The 16487-nt window shown below is 40.5% G+C and overlaps 1 protein-coding gene across 4 annotated transcripts; it reads right to left on the bottom strand.

Annotated features, from left to right (window-relative positions):
• Positions 1-4148: 4148 nt before the first annotated feature.
• LOC146485138 (organic cation transporter protein-like) lies at positions 4149-15604 on the bottom strand. 4 transcript variants are annotated; one of them, XM_085104110.1, is made up of 10 exons: positions 15483-15604; positions 11827-12117; positions 10031-10259; positions 7698-7896; positions 7066-7278; positions 6407-6541; positions 6079-6176; positions 5555-5666; positions 4928-5000; positions 4149-4597 (listed from the first exon to the last, which is right to left on the bottom strand). In XM_085104110.1, the coding sequence occupies exons 2-10, from the start codon at positions 12112-12114 to the stop codon at positions 4436-4438; spliced, it is 1509 nt and encodes a 502-aa protein (XP_084960236.1). In that variant the 5' UTR covers positions 12115-12117; positions 15483-15604; the 3' UTR covers positions 4149-4435. The 4 variants fall into 4 exon arrangements, with proteins under 4 accessions (XP_084960236.1, XP_084960238.1, XP_084960237.1 ...); XM_085104112.1 differs by having other exon boundaries at positions 4159-4597; positions 11827-12114; positions 15483-15585; XM_085104111.1 differs by lacking the exon at positions 15483-15604 and adding an exon at positions 12450-12597 and having other exon boundaries at positions 4159-4597.
• Positions 15605-16487: the final 883 nt, after the last annotated feature.

Here is a 16487-nt window from a genome sequence, read left to right as displayed (position 1 = left end):
CCTGCTTCCAGGTTCAGGGCTACTGGTCCTTCCATTTAGTACTGTATTAAAAGGAACAAGCCAATTTTTTTTCTTTTTTTTTGTTTGTTTGTAACTTTTTTGAGGACAAATGTTACAATAACATCGGTCTAGATGCCGGTCTAGATGGGAAAATCTAGACCGCCGTCAATATCAATTTTAGCCAATCAAGTTCTTGAATTTGATCGTTTCCAGTCCTTTTGAGACACGGCCATATAATTATATGGCAAGGTAGTCTTGAGGTAAATCCGAGCTTTCTGATTGGTTCTTTCTTGGTCGGGATTTTACCATACGGACCGTTTCCATGGAAACGGTCATAAGCCGTGTATTTACCACTTCTGTTTACACCAGGACGGAGTATTTTTCACAACGGCATAAAATGCTATCCAGCATAGTGTAGACATAGCTCACGGATCGCGGTGCTAGATACCTGCCGCCGATGTTATCGTAAATATTAAAGAGGTTAAGAATTACGTTTACCGCAAACGGCAGAAATGACCACGTGACCATGTTTAACCTATATTTGCCGTCGCTGTTTTCAGTTTCTCAGTAAAATCGAGTACTTTTACGTTAGCAGCAAATGTCAGAATTATTTTGCACTATTCTCATCGGTGCACTGATTTTGAAGAAAAATTAACCGCAAATCTGACGTATATATGCCGTTTGCCGTAAAAGCGATTCTAAATCTCATAGCATTCAGTTTTCGTGTTCGCTGGATCTCGAAGTTTGCGAGAAAGTTGAACAAAAGATAATCTGTAAGTGATCCACAAATCATGAAACATTACGTTCATTTAACGAATAGACTCCATTTTTTCGTGCGTCTGTACTCTGATAACGCACAGATAAAGTCAAAACGTGATGAGAACAGTGAGGATCGAAATGTACCAATCACAGCCGACCATCGTGATATAAACAGTGCCGCATAACCAGTCGACCTTATCGCCTGATGAAGACCAGCAGTAAGCAGTCGAAACGTCGCGATTTACATCTCAAAGTGACTACATCGTGAGACAAACGATAATACACTTATTGTTATAACAAAGAATTAGTTTACTGTAATAGTGTAAGGCGGGCCCGGAAACTGCGCCGGATAGTCCAGCTACAAGTAGTCCAGTCAATCTGTGAAATTTGAAGGTTAAACCCACCACAAATTGCAACAAAAGCGAAATATGTCTCATTTTGTTCCCAATGTATTGAGGAATAACATACTAAAAGTCACCTAAAATCGAAGCATTGGAACAATGTCATTTTGGACAAAGTCTAAAGCACTATAATTTCATCTAGAATTTTATGCATATTCAATATCGCAGCCAAAGTTTAACAAAGTGCGAAGATCTGTAGCTCCTACAGTTGAAGCTATGAGAACAAAAATTAGCAATCGGATTTTGTAACAACACTGCCAATGTAGGGACGTTCATTAGCGTGGCATATGACGTAATATGACGTCACATTTGCCGAATTATTTTCTAGAACGAAAAAAAGACCAGCTAACTTTCTGATGAATACCAATCAGAAGTGCAACGGCATTTTGTGTAGGGTCGTCATGTCGTGCACCGTTCTGAACGATATTGGTCTGAACTGTTTACCGACCTAGTAATCGAGCAAGCCCTAATGAGAAGTATTAAGAGTGCAGGAGGTTTGACAAGGGGAAGAGGTATGGACGAGCAACAGAGTCATGTGTGGCTGTTATCTATTCCAGCGTGCGCAGGTAAACGAAGCTCTTCATGAATACACATAAGTCAGCTATTGTACAAGTGATCAACACAACGACATATCCCTACCTCGTCAAGAGAGAGACACCAGAGACACCCGCGAGGTCCTGGAATAGTTACAATCCAAAACACCATTGGATGCAAATGACAGCAGACTACACAGCATTGATACTGGTGTCAGAGCGATTTGTTCAGTTAACGCTGACAAGGGCAGTCAAGTCGGAAAGAAGATCGTGGATGGCTTGGTTGGCCAGAAAGTGCAAGAGTATGTTTTCAAGAAGGAAGGTCAGGCTGTGATCTTTGAAGCGAAAGATGCAGTGCACACAGGCACATAAACAGTGGTTATTGATCCTATACTTCGGTTCCAGCGTCTCGTTTTCAGCAGGGACCCTTATTAAGGGAGAGTTGTTGGACGAAGTTTTCACTCATGAACTTTGTAGCTATCCACCTGCACTTTTTGAAACGACCAATGTTTTACTTTCCCTAGACAAAGCTGCACTCGCCGATGCCATGTGGAAACAAGTTTCAGCTATACCAAGCCCAGCAACACCTGCCTAGTACGTTTTGGATGGAGGTACCCTTCTCTACAGAATTCTGTTGCCTAGTGGTGAGAAATTTGATGCAATCTGTAATCCCTATGTTCAGTATGTGTGGGACAAATATAGATCTCCTGTCATAGTATTTGATGGCTGTTAAAACGGACCATGCACAGAAGACAACACTCACAGTAGACAAACCAAGTCTAGTATGGCTGCTGAAGTGCGTTTCACTGAAGATATAATATGTTCTATGAACAAGGGTGCGTTCTTATCCAACAAGACCAACGAGCAGGGGTTCATAACGCTACTCCCAAGTCACTTAAAACAGAACAACATCATAGTCGTAAATGCAGAAGCTGATACAGATGTGCTAGTGGTACAAACAGCAATTAAGTCGGCTGCATCGAACGACACAGTTTTAGTTGGCGATGATACAGATCTCTTCATACTTCTTTGTTGCAATTCAAAGAACACAAACTGTGAACTGTACTTAAGACCAGAACCAAAGTCAAACTCGCGGGGAACGGCGCGGTGCTGGAACATTAATCAGGTGCAAAGAGTGCTCGGTGATCAGATCTGTGACAATCTCCTATTCGCGCATACATTGCTGGGATGTAATGCCACCTCTCGAGTGTTTGGTATTGGTAAGCCAGAGGCTTTAAAGAAGATCGAATGCTTTCTTCCGAAAGAAAGCTGATGTGTTTCAGGACCCGCACGCCACACCAGAAGATATTCGCATTGCTGGGGAAAACGCACTGGTCTGCTTGTACAACGGTAGACCTGGTGACAAGATCGATACCCTTTGGGTGCAGCATTTCCACCGCAAAGTTTCACCTAGCACGTCATGTGTACAACCGCGGAAACTGCCACCAACATCAGCCGCAGCCAAGTACCATAGTCTACACCAAGTCCAGCAATGGCATGGAGTGCTCAATGGTGCGCTACAGAATGGGGGTAGAGGTTGAAAGATGACAAGATGTCACCTTCTGCAACTGACCCGCAACCTGCACTAGAGTATCTTTTGGAAGCTATTAATTGCAACTGCAAGACAGACTACAGTTCCAACGCTGCAGTTGTGTGAAGTTTGGTTTGTACTGTTCCCCTGCATGAGGGCAATGCAAAGGTCTGCTGTGTTGCATTGTAGAACTTCCTGAGGGAGATTGTGGTTCTGACGATGAGTGACATATTATTAAGACTTTATCTGCCGCTTCAGGTACGTTTTAAGCTCTTACTACTAATGTGGTCCATTAGTCTGGTAATTAGTCTGATATTTACAGTGTATAATAGTTATGAGCCTACTAGCAGGTGTACTAGTTCGTATGCAGTTAAAGAGTTCTTCAAACACGCTTCCATTTTTATGCCAATTATTTTGCATTTTTACATTCATCGTATATTTAGTATTAAAATAATAACAGAACTATTTTCAAACTTTGTTATTGTTACGCTTAAAATATTATTTAGAGACGAAGTTGTTATCAGTGAGTTTTTTAACTTTTCGAAATACGAAACCTGGTCACCAAAATACTAAAATTATCATAGTTTATTCCGTCATTATTACGTCAGACCTCATAACATGCACCTATACTACTCTTAAATTGATTTGATTTGTTACCCAATCGATTTTTGTTAGCATATCGCCATTTTTTTCGAATAAGAGAGTCTACTTCTACATCGGTATTCCATCGGTACTGTCGCCGCATAAATTAAATATGGTGGATTTTCGAATTTTAATAGCGATTCAAATTCCCTCAAAATTAACCTTGTTCCAATGCTCCGATTTTCGGTGACTTTTAGTATGTTATTCCCAATGGTATTGCCAGTGGAATGAGACCTATTTAGCTTTTGTTGCAATTTGTGGTGGGTCATTCACTAACTTTACCAGACTACAAGGAACCCCTTCTTGCGTTGTGGGGCTTCCGTGATTTAGCACGGAAGTATCAGATAGAGACATTGTAGGTGAGAGAAAGTAACGTCACCAACTGGCGGGAGGCTGACCAGTAGGTTATTTTCATAGCGTGACCTACAATTTGAACACGCTACAGTCGTAAAAAAAAGGAAATCCAATTGTCAGGGAGGGGGAATACACGGGTCCTCCGTATTAGAATTCGGAAGTCCTAAGTAGATTACAACCGCATCTTGAGAAATAACGGGGTTCACTTTGAGCAGTTAAGCACTTGTTGCCTCATACGGCAACAATTCTTCTCCTCCCTCCTTGACAGTTTCGAGCGTTGGTTGATTCTTCGTCTCAGGAAGAGTCATACACAGTATTCCAGCAACCAGTGCATTTATTCCCATGATGGCAAATGGCAGCAAGCGATGAACTCGATTCTGTAATAAAACATGACACAATGCACAACGATAAATAACACTATTGAATAATCGACAAATCATACTTAACCATTCAGTTTCCTCTCAGACTCTCTTTGAGCTTGCGTTGTGTTGTATTATATTGTATTAAAAACTGGATCATTGTATAATGCAATTCCAGGGATCTAGCAACACTTCATGATTGTTTTTATAAAACTATTATCCCACTCACGTTTGTTGGACATTAGATGATTATAGCCAACTCGGCGAGTCTATCATCTCATATCCAACGCGTGCTCGTGGAGTAATCGTATCGTATCGCATCGCATCGTATTGTATATTGTTACTTACTGTATATACTATGAAAGGAGAACAGAGCGATCCAATACGAGCTGCAGCTGTTGATGTCCCTACTCCGATGTTTCTGTGATCAAGAGATTAAAGAATCAAGAACATTACTTTCAACTGTTTAATAGGAATTGCTAATATTTTAGTTGGTGTGCATTTGGCTACCCAGACAGTAACTGCCCCTAGTTTGCCGGAAGTTTACACAAATGAAGAAGCTAAACAGTTGGCTACTTTAATAGAAAATCATACTTAGTTTTCGAGGTTCAGAAAAACCCTGTACTTGAAAATAATGGGATATAAAATTATTCCAATCATCAATTGATTAAAAAAAAAACTTTTCTCGTTATGGAGTAAGCTCCACTTTTTGGGGGGGGGGGGGGGGGGTGGGGGAGGGGGGGTGTAGCAATTCCAAATAAAATGACCCTAACGTCAGGAGTCCTTTAAACTCGTTGAACAAGGGAACAAACCCGTGAATGGTTGTGGCACTTACAACATGAGTCGTAGTCCCTCCATTGAATGTAGTTAAATGAAAATAGTCGTATTTTCAGTAGACGCGTAGCAGTCATTACAAAGTTAAGCCTCGTAAACAACGTCTTCAAGAAAGACTTGGGTTATAGAAACATAAATTACCTTATGGAAGTTGGGAATAATTCCGCGGTGTAAAGGTACACTCCGTCAAAGGATATCGTGATAAAGAACTTGGCTAAAATCATGGACATTATTATTTTTCCAGCTAGCGCACCTAAACAAACAAAATATAAAACGCAAGCCATTGAATAACTGGAATCAGAAGGAAGTTTTGAATCTGTCCAGACATGTAATTTAGAGAATAGGACCTTTGCTTAAGGCAACGTGTCGCGAGATTGAACTGAAAAGAAAACATATTTGCGAACTGCTATATTGCACAGTGTACAATGTTTGTAGAAGTATTTTCGTAAACGTTTTACATAGAAGACTCCAACCTCCAACATTTCTTCAAGTTTCTAGAAGTTTATACATCTGTCTCTATACTGATGTAACTGTAAATACGCAGAGGTTTATTGAGCTTTTTTACCTTTTGCTGTCGAGGTAATTTTGCGCCCAATATGAAATATCCAGTCACCAAAAATCGAGAATATTAGGTCTATTAGTATCACTCTATTGTGTAGACCTACCTTTGCTAGAGTTGTCTTTACTTGCAATAAGCACAGATCCAAATGTTGAAAATGCCGCCAAGATTAAGCAGGCAACGATGCCTTTCTTTCGACCAAACCTAGAATAGGCAAAAAAATAGTTGTTCACTTTCTTGTTCAACAGTCTGCTTACTTTCAATACACAGCAAAAGGTACAATGCACTACATTCAACACTCTGCGCACCTCATCGAACAACACCAAAACTATACGGGTTGTTCATAGTTTATACTCAATTATAATCTTTCTTTCTTTTTTTTTTTTTCAGAAAGAATTGAAGGATTTTACTCTCTAACGTATCACTCTACAAACCTGTTAAACACCCAAACGCCTGCAGGTATGGCTGGAAGCTCAATCAGGCTGGTGAGGAAAAAGTTTAAATAAAAATTTCCTCCAACAGTGGGTGCGCTTAGGAAAACACCATAATACACCAGCGCATTGACAAACCTGCGAATAAAAATTTAAACATGGTTAAAAGTGAAGTTACAACACAGAAAAACAGCTTCAAATTTCTCAGCTTCTCCGTGAGTTCCTTCCATTCCGACCGAACTTAAATTCCCCAGTTGTATCCCTATTTATCGTTTAATTGTGACTATTGTTATGCATTTCCTCTTTTTTTCCCCGTGTCTTTAAGGCCTTTGCATCCTTTTCTTCCTATTAGCCATCGGGAAGATTTGTACCCTATTTATTTGCATGGGTTTGCGCCGCCTCGCTTCTAGGCGTGTCTCCTTCTCCTTGGTCGAACGTGGGGCGCAGGGTGTTGTGGGACTGTTTCCTGCTCCTTCCACGAAATGCGGTGGCGCCTGAAGACGATTTAGTGATTGTATAAAGCTGAAATCCAGGAGTTTTGACCTCCCTTGTTCTGCCACTTGTTGGCTTATTTTTATGCCATTTACCATGGGGAAACAACTGTACAATAATTTGTGGATATATGCTTTGGTAATCTTAGGAAAAGTTAAACAATAGCTCACCAGGTATACCAAGATAAAACTGTTTTCTGCACCATCTTGCGTGTTGCAAATAGGTCGCGCACGTCCCCTAACCTTTGATCATCGTCTGGAAGTGTTAGCTCAAGATCCACCGGCATGGTCGTTTTGTTCACTGACGCCATTCTTCTGAAAATGTCCTTAGCTTGTTCGATTTTTCCTTTGACCATCAACCAACGCACTGACTCAGGTGTCAAACTAAAAAAAAAAAGATCCCTTTCCAAATGAGTATCTTGTAAAAGTTAATGACATTGTCAACTTGGTACGAAGACACCGTTTCTGCTTTCCACAAAGAAAAGCCCGCGACCTTTAACATGTACAACATCATAACCTTTACCCTCCTTCTTTTCCCAATTCTATGTTCACGTTTAGTCCGCTTTGAACTTCCCTGACTTGAAAAACAGTGCAACTGCGTTCCACTTTTTGAGCTAATTCTAAGCTGTAAAAAACCTCGCCTATGGCTCGTGTACCGTTATTTTACTCTCACCACATTTTTACGTCATCCTTAAATAATGGGAGGTTTAGAGCCGATATATTTGAGAAGTTTCGCTTTAGCGAATGTATTGCTTAATTTTCCCTTATCTTCAGAGGAACATTGCGATGCATCTAACACTTACAACCAGGCAAGCAATGCAGGAAATCCAGGCACCGCCGTGGCAATACTCAACATTCGCCAGTTTCTAATAAGATAACCCAGACCAGCCAGCGCCATTAGGGATATGCTCCAACAGTACCACAAAGACATTCCCATCATACTGCGGTGTCGTACACCCACAAATTCTGTCACGAGAACAAATATGGCCACGCTTGCTCCACCTGATACGAAAAAAAAAAAATGAGAGTCGAGGAAGACAAAATATAACACTAAAAAAATAATTGGGAAAGGGGACCACCAACGCTTTAATAACATTAGTACATGCATGTTGCTTTAAGAATAGACCTTATGAAAAAATGGCTGACATCTTTATCTTGAGAATGATGTATTATTCAGTCAGTAAGTGACAGAGGCATCCTCCTATCAAGAGTCGAACTTAAGACTTTCCGATTACTAGTTCGGATGCTCTACCACTGAGCTACAGGAGACTCGCGGGAGCTCTAAGGCCATTAAACTAGGTTCATGGAACAAACATCCTGCATACTGCTAGGATTGGAATATCATGTGTGGCATATGTGCGATGGAATAAATGTGATGAATGGAAGCAAAAAAAGAACATAATATCCGCCATTTTTGCATAGGGTATGTGCCTTTTGGCATTTTCTGCTCTCATCTGGCAAATTCGTAGTCTTTTCGCGCACGCTTAACTTGCACCAAGAAGCGCGAAATATTTCCCCCTTTTTTTTACCCGTTCGCTTGCCCTCTTAATGCGATAATTTCGTTAAGCGACAGATTTCTCAATCTCCCAGGAACATCTCTGCACATCTCTCAGTCCTTTGTTGCCTTACTAACTGGTCTCTTCGAAAATTTTGGAAATAATTTTTGATCGATCACCTTTTTTACAAGATTCGTGGTAAGTCCAACTGCCACAGGCCAAGGAAACTCCCCACAAGAAGCGTAGAATAGTACAAATGAAGAATTTAAAATATATAGATAGTCTACTAAGAGCGAGACGTCAACAAGTTTTTGAAACGGAAACCATACCTTTTTTAGTTACTTTTTGTACTGATAGTACGCCCTGCTTGTGAGGCTATTTAGCACAAATGAAGTAAAATTTGAGCTTTCTGAGATAGATGAGATAGATAGGGGGTGAAACAAGTTCGCTCGAGAGTTTCGCTCACTCTACTATTCCTGAGGAAAATAAAGGGTTCTATTACATGGAGGGAGGAAGATCCTAGCACTAGGAAGATCAACCTAGCGCCATATATGTTCTGTATTTAGTTTATATGCAAAAGGTTGTACTTGGCCCTAGCGCTGGCGGGGATCTTTCCAGCGATAGCATCTTCCTAGCTAAGAGCACCATGCATGTAAACTACCTTCGCTCGGAAAGTCCTAGTGTAAGGACAAAAAAAAAAACATGGCGGCGGCCGGGTGATCAGCTGCCGTAAAGACCGACAAGTTTTCAGGACTTTTTCCTTTTCCTTCTGCCGCCAAATTTCTGCATATAAACCAAACGAAAAGTTGTTTCGCCTTCACGGATATTCCTATTGCTAGGATCTTCCTCCCTCCATGTAAACAGGGCCTAACGTTATCTAGGAAATGAAATGCGAACTTGAACAACAGCGAAGGCGGCCGCAAGGAGAAGGCCACAGAAGAATATGATAAAAACAATCGCTCTGCACGTGTGTTTTAAATTCTGGTAAATTTCTGTACCGTCCTATGCAAAACAACAACGTGAAATGACTAAATTCAAGATTTGGGGGAGAACGTGAGCACCAGACGGTACAGTTTTCATTTTCTTTCGCCGTTTCTACCTGTTTAGTTCACATTAGACAATTTGAACGAATAGGAATATTCTCGACGTATTTAAAGTAGCGACCCCTACCACCCAATGCTATGAAATAGATGATATGTATATACACGATGAAAATTCTCAGAAAAAATTTCCGAGCCCACCCCAGCAGGAACCGAACCCACGACCTTCCAGTTACTAGTCTGGATGCTCTAACCACTGAGCTATGGGTGACTCATGTGGTGAGCAGGTCACAGGTAATTCGCTAATATGGTGAGTGTCCAGTGTACTCGTGAGATGCGAAGTCCTGAGACTTATAACTTCAAGCCTGTGACCTGTTCACCACATGAGTCACCTATAGCTCAGTGGTTAGAGCATCCAGACTAGTAACTGGAAGGTCGTGGGTTCGATTGCTGCTGGGGGTGGGCTCGGAAATGTTTTCCGAGAATTTCCACCGTGTACATATCATCTATTTCATAGTATTTAAAGTAGCGTAAATTTATATGTCGAAGTTACGTTTTCGTTGGCGTTAACGTTGTCGTTGCTTAAACAACGAGCCTTACCGACTCCAAGGCCGACGATGATCTTGAAAATGACAAATAGCCAAAAGACTTTTGGGAACGCTGACACCAAACTAAAGAGAGCGATGACAAATCCGCAGATGAAAATGGTAGGTTTGCGTCCAAACTTGTCTGTAAAGGGACCAATGATTATGGCTCCAAAAAAGAAACCAACAAACACAGCGGCCACTGTTAGAGTGCCATAAATTGATTTGCTGCATACGAGATCAAACTACAAAACAAGAATGATCGCGCAATTAAAGATGATATTTTAGAAAAGTTAGCAGGATAGCAGTCAGGGGCACCCAACGACAATTTTCTCTTAGATCCTTTGAAACGTTATTTTAGACGATCTGGAGTGGCTTTAAAGCTCTGTAGGTTCATTTTAGGCAGCGCTATAATATTTTTATCTGTTCGGTCATTCTAGAAAAACTTAAGCCTTTTCGAAATTAGTAGGGCATTTTTGTCCATTTCCCGAAAACCTTCCTTTCCGAAAATCTTAGCTGACCTTTTTTCGGTATCCGAAACAACATTTTTATCAATCCGAAAACACTAGGCCTTAAATTTCCCATATCACGAAAGTTCGTGGTGAAAATTCCCTTAAGAAAATTGTAGGGGATTACGGGCCTTCCGAACAGATAATTTACCGAAACGATCCGTTGGGTGCCCCTGAGCAGTTGGAGGGAAGCTAGGTTATCCCTGATAGTCTGTTTTTCGTTTTGTTTTGTTTTGTTTTTTTATTTTTGTTTTTGTTTTTTTGTTTTTTTCCATAACAAATGTTAATTCGAATAAGGAGGGATTTCTTTAAACATTTAACTATAAAATACTGCGATAAAATATCTCTTGCTAAAAACATTTTGAAAGTTGAAAACATTAACAACCGATGTTTCGAAGTTGAACTACATAACGTCATTTTCGAGTCAAAAAATTAGCGCTGATAAGAATGTATAAATACTAAAAAAGACTAAAAGTGTTAAGAATGTTCTGAAACAAAGAGTTTCGTACGGAGGGAATCAGTCTGTGTGTTGAGGCGTGGATGGCGTTTTTTAATAAAAAGTATTTCAGTCGTACACGAGGCATTCAAACTTTGTACGGCATTTGCATAAGATCTGAGACTGGTTTTCATTTAGATGACACGAGTTCCCATATGCCTCCAAAAGGTCTTGTGTTCAACAGTGCGCTGGTGAAGATGTCGGACAGTACAGCCGACATAATCCGTATCGCACAGATCACAAGAAAATAAAGAAACCACGCATTGTTGATTAACGATTGGCGGCTTTACTTCTTTTGGCTCCAATTTCTTGCTAACGAAGATCGTTTGCACGGTAATGCCGATCTTACGACTGAGATCATGCATTGCCTTTCAAAGATCAAACATCAGCATTAGCTGGTGTTTGATCTTTGAAAGGGAGACTGACTCTTACAACACCTGACGAAATGTCACGAACAAAGCTGCTGATGGCGGAATTTATCGCAGTATTTACATAGTTAAATGTTAATTCGCAGCGGAAAAGATGAGCCGCTTGGGCCGGGCAAATAGACCATTTTCGAGTTGCCTTGAACCTCATTGTGAAAGCGAGGCTAAGTGGAAAGTTTTTGTTGTGAAAATTAGTTTTTAATTCATATGCAATCAAAACTAATTCTCATATGAAAAGTTTTGCACTTAGCCTCGCTTTCATAGGGAGGTTCACAGCAACTCAGAAATGGCCTATTGTAATCGTTACACATTTTTGAGATTTACGTCCATCTTCATCAGCTAGGACTGATGAGAATGAAAAGAACCATGTCAGTTTCCTTACCTCTGTAACAATGGTTGTCATGTCATCCACAAAATACCACTCGCTCCGTGAGATATTACATCGGTGATCATAATTATCATCCCCCGGACTGAAGGCTTTGTCAAACGCACATACTGAGCTATTCTGTGCACATTTCCATGGGGGCTCTGCTGTTATGATACCTGTCACCATTACGGCCCAGCCAAATAACAGAGCCGCAAGCAAGTTAAACAGAACGAGGAGACGCTTTTGGTACCAGCCAAAACTGCCAACTTTCTCCAACACTTCATCAGCAGTATAAAGTGCCATCTTCTAGAATTATAAAATATGGAGTATACTTAGAAATTAAGTCAAATAAAAACCGAAAGCCATCTCTTGGGTGCATGTGTTGGCACGGTGAATTCGTTATTTAAAAACGTGTCAGACTTTCGTTTGGGAGGTCGATCATTCAAAAGGAGATTGAAAGGTCTCTGGAAGGGAACATTACCTTATAAGTCAATATCTTCAATCAATTAATCAATAGCTGACCAAGCAGCAAAGGCACTTAAAAACCAAGACAGATAACTCGCCAAATAAAAAGGTTTGATGCATTGTAATCAAATGTTATGTCTGTAGCAGTGCTGAAAACTGCACAGAAGACTCACGTTTCGGTGAACACCTTCATCTCAATATTTGTGTTTGTCTCTGGGAACACAAAACTGATAAAATAAATGTCCGACCGTAGGCCATTTTCATGATGGCGTCATTTTACTACAACTACCAGAATTCATTTCGTTTTCCTTTTCAAATGTAAATTTTGTAATCCCAGTGGACAGCAAAGAACAATAGCTCTAATTAGCATTAGAAAAGAAAAACCAGAAGGATTCTGGTAGTTGTAGTAAAATGAGGCCATAATGAAAATGTCCCATTAATGGCATCTTTCAGTTTTCGTTGGTCAAATTACCACGTCAATTCAGCTGATAAAACCAACTTTTCGATTTAACTCCGCCAGCGTCGCAGCAACACAGTCCCTTTAAAAACTAACCCACAATCTATTTATTTTTATACTATGACCAGTGTGAACCATGTGTTTTGATTGGTGTAGCGTTGTTTATGGTGATCAGAGTACAGACGCAGGAATGACGTCATTGAAAGGTATGACCGGCGCACATGATTAGAGTCTTAATTAGAGTCTAGAGTCCAGGGCCCAGTTGTTCAAAGCCCGATTAAGCTAATCCTGGGTTAACGTGAACTTTGATTCAAGTATATTTACTAATCAGTAAGGATTCGTCCAAAAGATTTTTGCCCCTCAGTTTTGCCTTAAACTTTTCTTTACCATTAGATTAAAATGAGCCTTTAAAATAATGTCTAATGGCGGAGCGAGATGAAACCCACAGCCAACTTTTAATCGTGGATAAGCGTTAATCGGCTTTCGAACAACCCGGCCCAGCAGAGTGACTGGTCAGCGGACTGGAGAAGCATAGGCAATATTTCGCGGGAGAGTAAATCTGTGCGATGAAAAATCCTACAACGACCGTTGCATTATCAACCAGATTTAAAAATCTAGAACTTTGTTGTGCTGTGAAAAGAAAGGAAATAATTGTCTAAATGTGTCGCCGATAGAAATCCGGTAATGGCGGGCAGTAGATCACAAATCGCAGTGAAGCGACTGACATGGTGTAATATTTTGGGGTAAGAAATTCCTTCTCGAATAAAGGTTAGTTTTGAAAATATTGTTTGTGAAAATCTTTCGGATTATAGTCTAATTTAGAGGGTGGCAATTGCATGTGTGCAGTAGTCTAGAAATTTGCTTTAAATTGTTTTACTCGGCTCAGTCAACGTGATGCTCGTGCAGTGCATTGATTAGTATTAGTCACAAAGACGTGTTACTGTTACCTTATGTAGTCTTTATGTGAAACTACCCTTGGTTATTATATAAAAAAAACATTTCCTTTTTGCTGTGGGTCTGTACTCTGATAAAGCACAGAGGACGTCAAAGCGTCGGCTCGTAGCGTACTTATTTATCCTCTCACATGTTTTGACGTTACCTGTGCATTATCAGAGTACTGACAAACGGCAAAATGGAATCAAAATGTATTTGTTAATTCTCGCAGTTTTCAACACTACAAACATTCAAATTTTGTTGTTGAACAAAAGCGATTTGTCGTTTTTAGCCACTGGGAAAGAATGCGGGGGTGTCTATAGAGCTCTCTGATTTTTATTCCCGCGTTCCAGATCCAGCATCCCCATGTTCCAGAATTTACAATTGTGTTCGCCCAAATTCAATCTTTTCTTTATGCTTTTTTCCCATGGCCGAATTAAATTGATCACATCCAGCCCGGTCGAAAGGTCGGTCATTCTGGATAAAGTTTGTATTTTTAACGCTAAAGAATAATTATTCAGCCACATTTTAGATCACTTTTAGCATGTTTTCGTTTCGGTCACGAAAACACGGTCCAATATTCAGCAGGTTAGCGATTGTCACCCGGTTGTTCCGGCGATACATTTGTCGAATTTTTGTCCTCCCTTTCAAGCGGACACAAATATCAAATAATCCGTTCTGCATACAATTATAATAACAAAAACGTACAGAAATCATTAATATTTAATTTTCAAAAATCTTCAGTTGAATGGTCACAAATTAAGATTAAAAAACAAACAAACTTGAAGAGTTCAAACGACATCAATTTTTAAAGTGGTTGCAGCACATCTTATGCATGGACAGCGTGGTCACGTCCTTTAAATGCATTTCGATTCGTGACAGTCTGTACATTTAATATCAACTACGTAATCACAGAATAATCTCGTCACGAGCTCGCAACATTTTTAAATATTTGCAACTCTCGAGTTTATACAATGAAATTTTCGGAACCGCAGAAACAAATCAACGATTTTACATAAAGTGCCTTTTGCAATACTCTGTAAGTCGATCATTGACAATTTGTTTGTTTTCCACTTTATTCAGAAATGCTTGCCCCCAAATCACTGAAATTCATGTTTATCGAGCGATTCAATATCATCTTTACACCAAAAAAAATAAGGTAATAATTTATGGAAAATAAGAGTAAGAATTGTGATATCAGCTGTATTTTGAAAGTTATATATGTAGACGTAGAATACCTTCGATTAACTTCCGATACCGAACAATTTCGTTTAATAACTTGACGCTCGGTTAAATCGATCGATCGCGAGTTTCGGTCGTCTCGCAGCCTGCGAGCAAGCTCTCTTGGGGGTGGGGCCCCCACCCCCAAGAGAGCTTGCTCGCAGGCCAGTCGTCTCGCTGTAACAACTGCATCCTCGGAGACCTAGGGGCAGATAGTTGGGTCAAAAGGAAGACGAAGCGGCTAAGCTTACTCTTTCGTTCTCGTAAACTTAGCCGCTTCGACTTCCTTTTGACCCAACTATCTGCCCCTGGGTCGGCCGAGGATGTAACAACTGTTACAATACAAATAACCCGACCTTCGGCACGCTCGAACATGTCTGTGTTTCGCCTGAAGGTGTAAGTTAACTCGGATTAACAAAATAGTGCGCTAAAATTCGCTCATCAAATGATGATTCCAATCTATGAACTCAGACTGTGAGAATGAACTTTGTATCAAATATAATAGTACTTAGAACACAAGCATTGCCGTCGCCGATGGATAAACAATTGCTATGGGTTTATGTACGTATGTTTACATGGTTATTCGGTCACTCACCTGCTAATTTTGTTTAACTGCTTCGCAAACTTTACGATCCAACGAAAATATTAAAGTGATCACCTGGATCGTGAGAAACCTTAAGCTTTCGTGACATCTGCCCGCGAACTTCTTAGACCGCGAGGGACTAGTACAGACTGGAAAGTAAAATCACGAAGGACGTGGACACCTGGAGAATGGACTGTGGACTGCGTGGCGAGGCCTGAATCCTTCCTAAGTTAAGATGTTTGCTAAGTAACGTTTCTTGACAAAAGTCTATTGTTGAACTAACAATATCCCATTGCTAATTAGAAAAACTTCAGATTTATTGCACGACTGAGGCAGTCCGAAGGCGAATATCAACCAATCAACCAGATCGCTCTCTTGCCGGTCCAACATTTCAAAGAATTGGACCGGGTATTGTCCCGAATAATCCCGCGTTGTGTCCCGCTTTTAACTTAAAATCAAGATGCTAGATGGCGGACGATGACGATATCTTCCGAAAAATTCGCAGTAAAACTCCAGAATGGGTGGATGATTATAAAAGTCCCTCTTTAAGCCTTGAATTGGAATTTCTCAACGAAACAACAAGTGAACCTGCTCCAGCAAGAGAAATATCGAGTACGAGCAGGACAAGCACCCAAGCAGATGGTAAATGTGAAACTGAAACCGAACGCGAGGTCAACAATGACAGCCAAGAGCTACAAGATTTTATTTATGAATAAAAGTCAAGCAATACAGAGTACGAATCAAGTTCGGTCACTTCATTTCAAAGACGCTTCCAACACTACTTTTCTGAAACGGAGGAAGTTACCTTTTAACATATTTGAAGATGACTAGAGTTTTCCGTTGCCGTTAAGTCCTTGCTGTACTGAACGAAAGAGCCTCGTTCAGAGTGGTTTCGGCAACAAGCCAAACGCTATTCGGGAATTAACAGAAGATTGAAGAACAAGAAAAGCTCTTTGAAACCGGGCAGTTTGGTGACCACGACCCGCTGGTCCTGCAAAGAACCCTTTCGGCGGTTTC

The sequence above is a fragment of the Pavona decussata genome, unplaced genomic scaffold (assembly GCF_977016875.1).
Source record: "Pavona decussata unplaced genomic scaffold, jaPavDecu1.1 SCAFFOLD_28, whole genome shotgun sequence".
NCBI classification, from domain to species: Eukaryota; Metazoa; Cnidaria; class Anthozoa; order Scleractinia; family Agariciidae; genus Pavona; species Pavona decussata.
This window is presented reverse-complemented; position numbering and strand designations above follow the sequence as displayed.

Coding starts and splice junctions, on each gene's coding strand:
- LOC146485138 (XM_085104110.1), bottom strand. CDS start 12,114: ATGGCACTTTATACTGCTGATGAAGTGTTGGAGAAAGTTGGCAGTTTT. Junction 7,897..10,030: donor CATCGTCGGCCTTGGAGTCG/GTAAGGCTCGTT, acceptor TTTTCGTATCAG/GTGGAGCAAGCGTGGCCATA. Junction 6,177..6,406: donor GGCGTTTGGGTGTTTAACAG/GTTTGTAGAGTG, acceptor TGCCTATTCTAG/GTTTGGTCGAAAGAAAGGCA.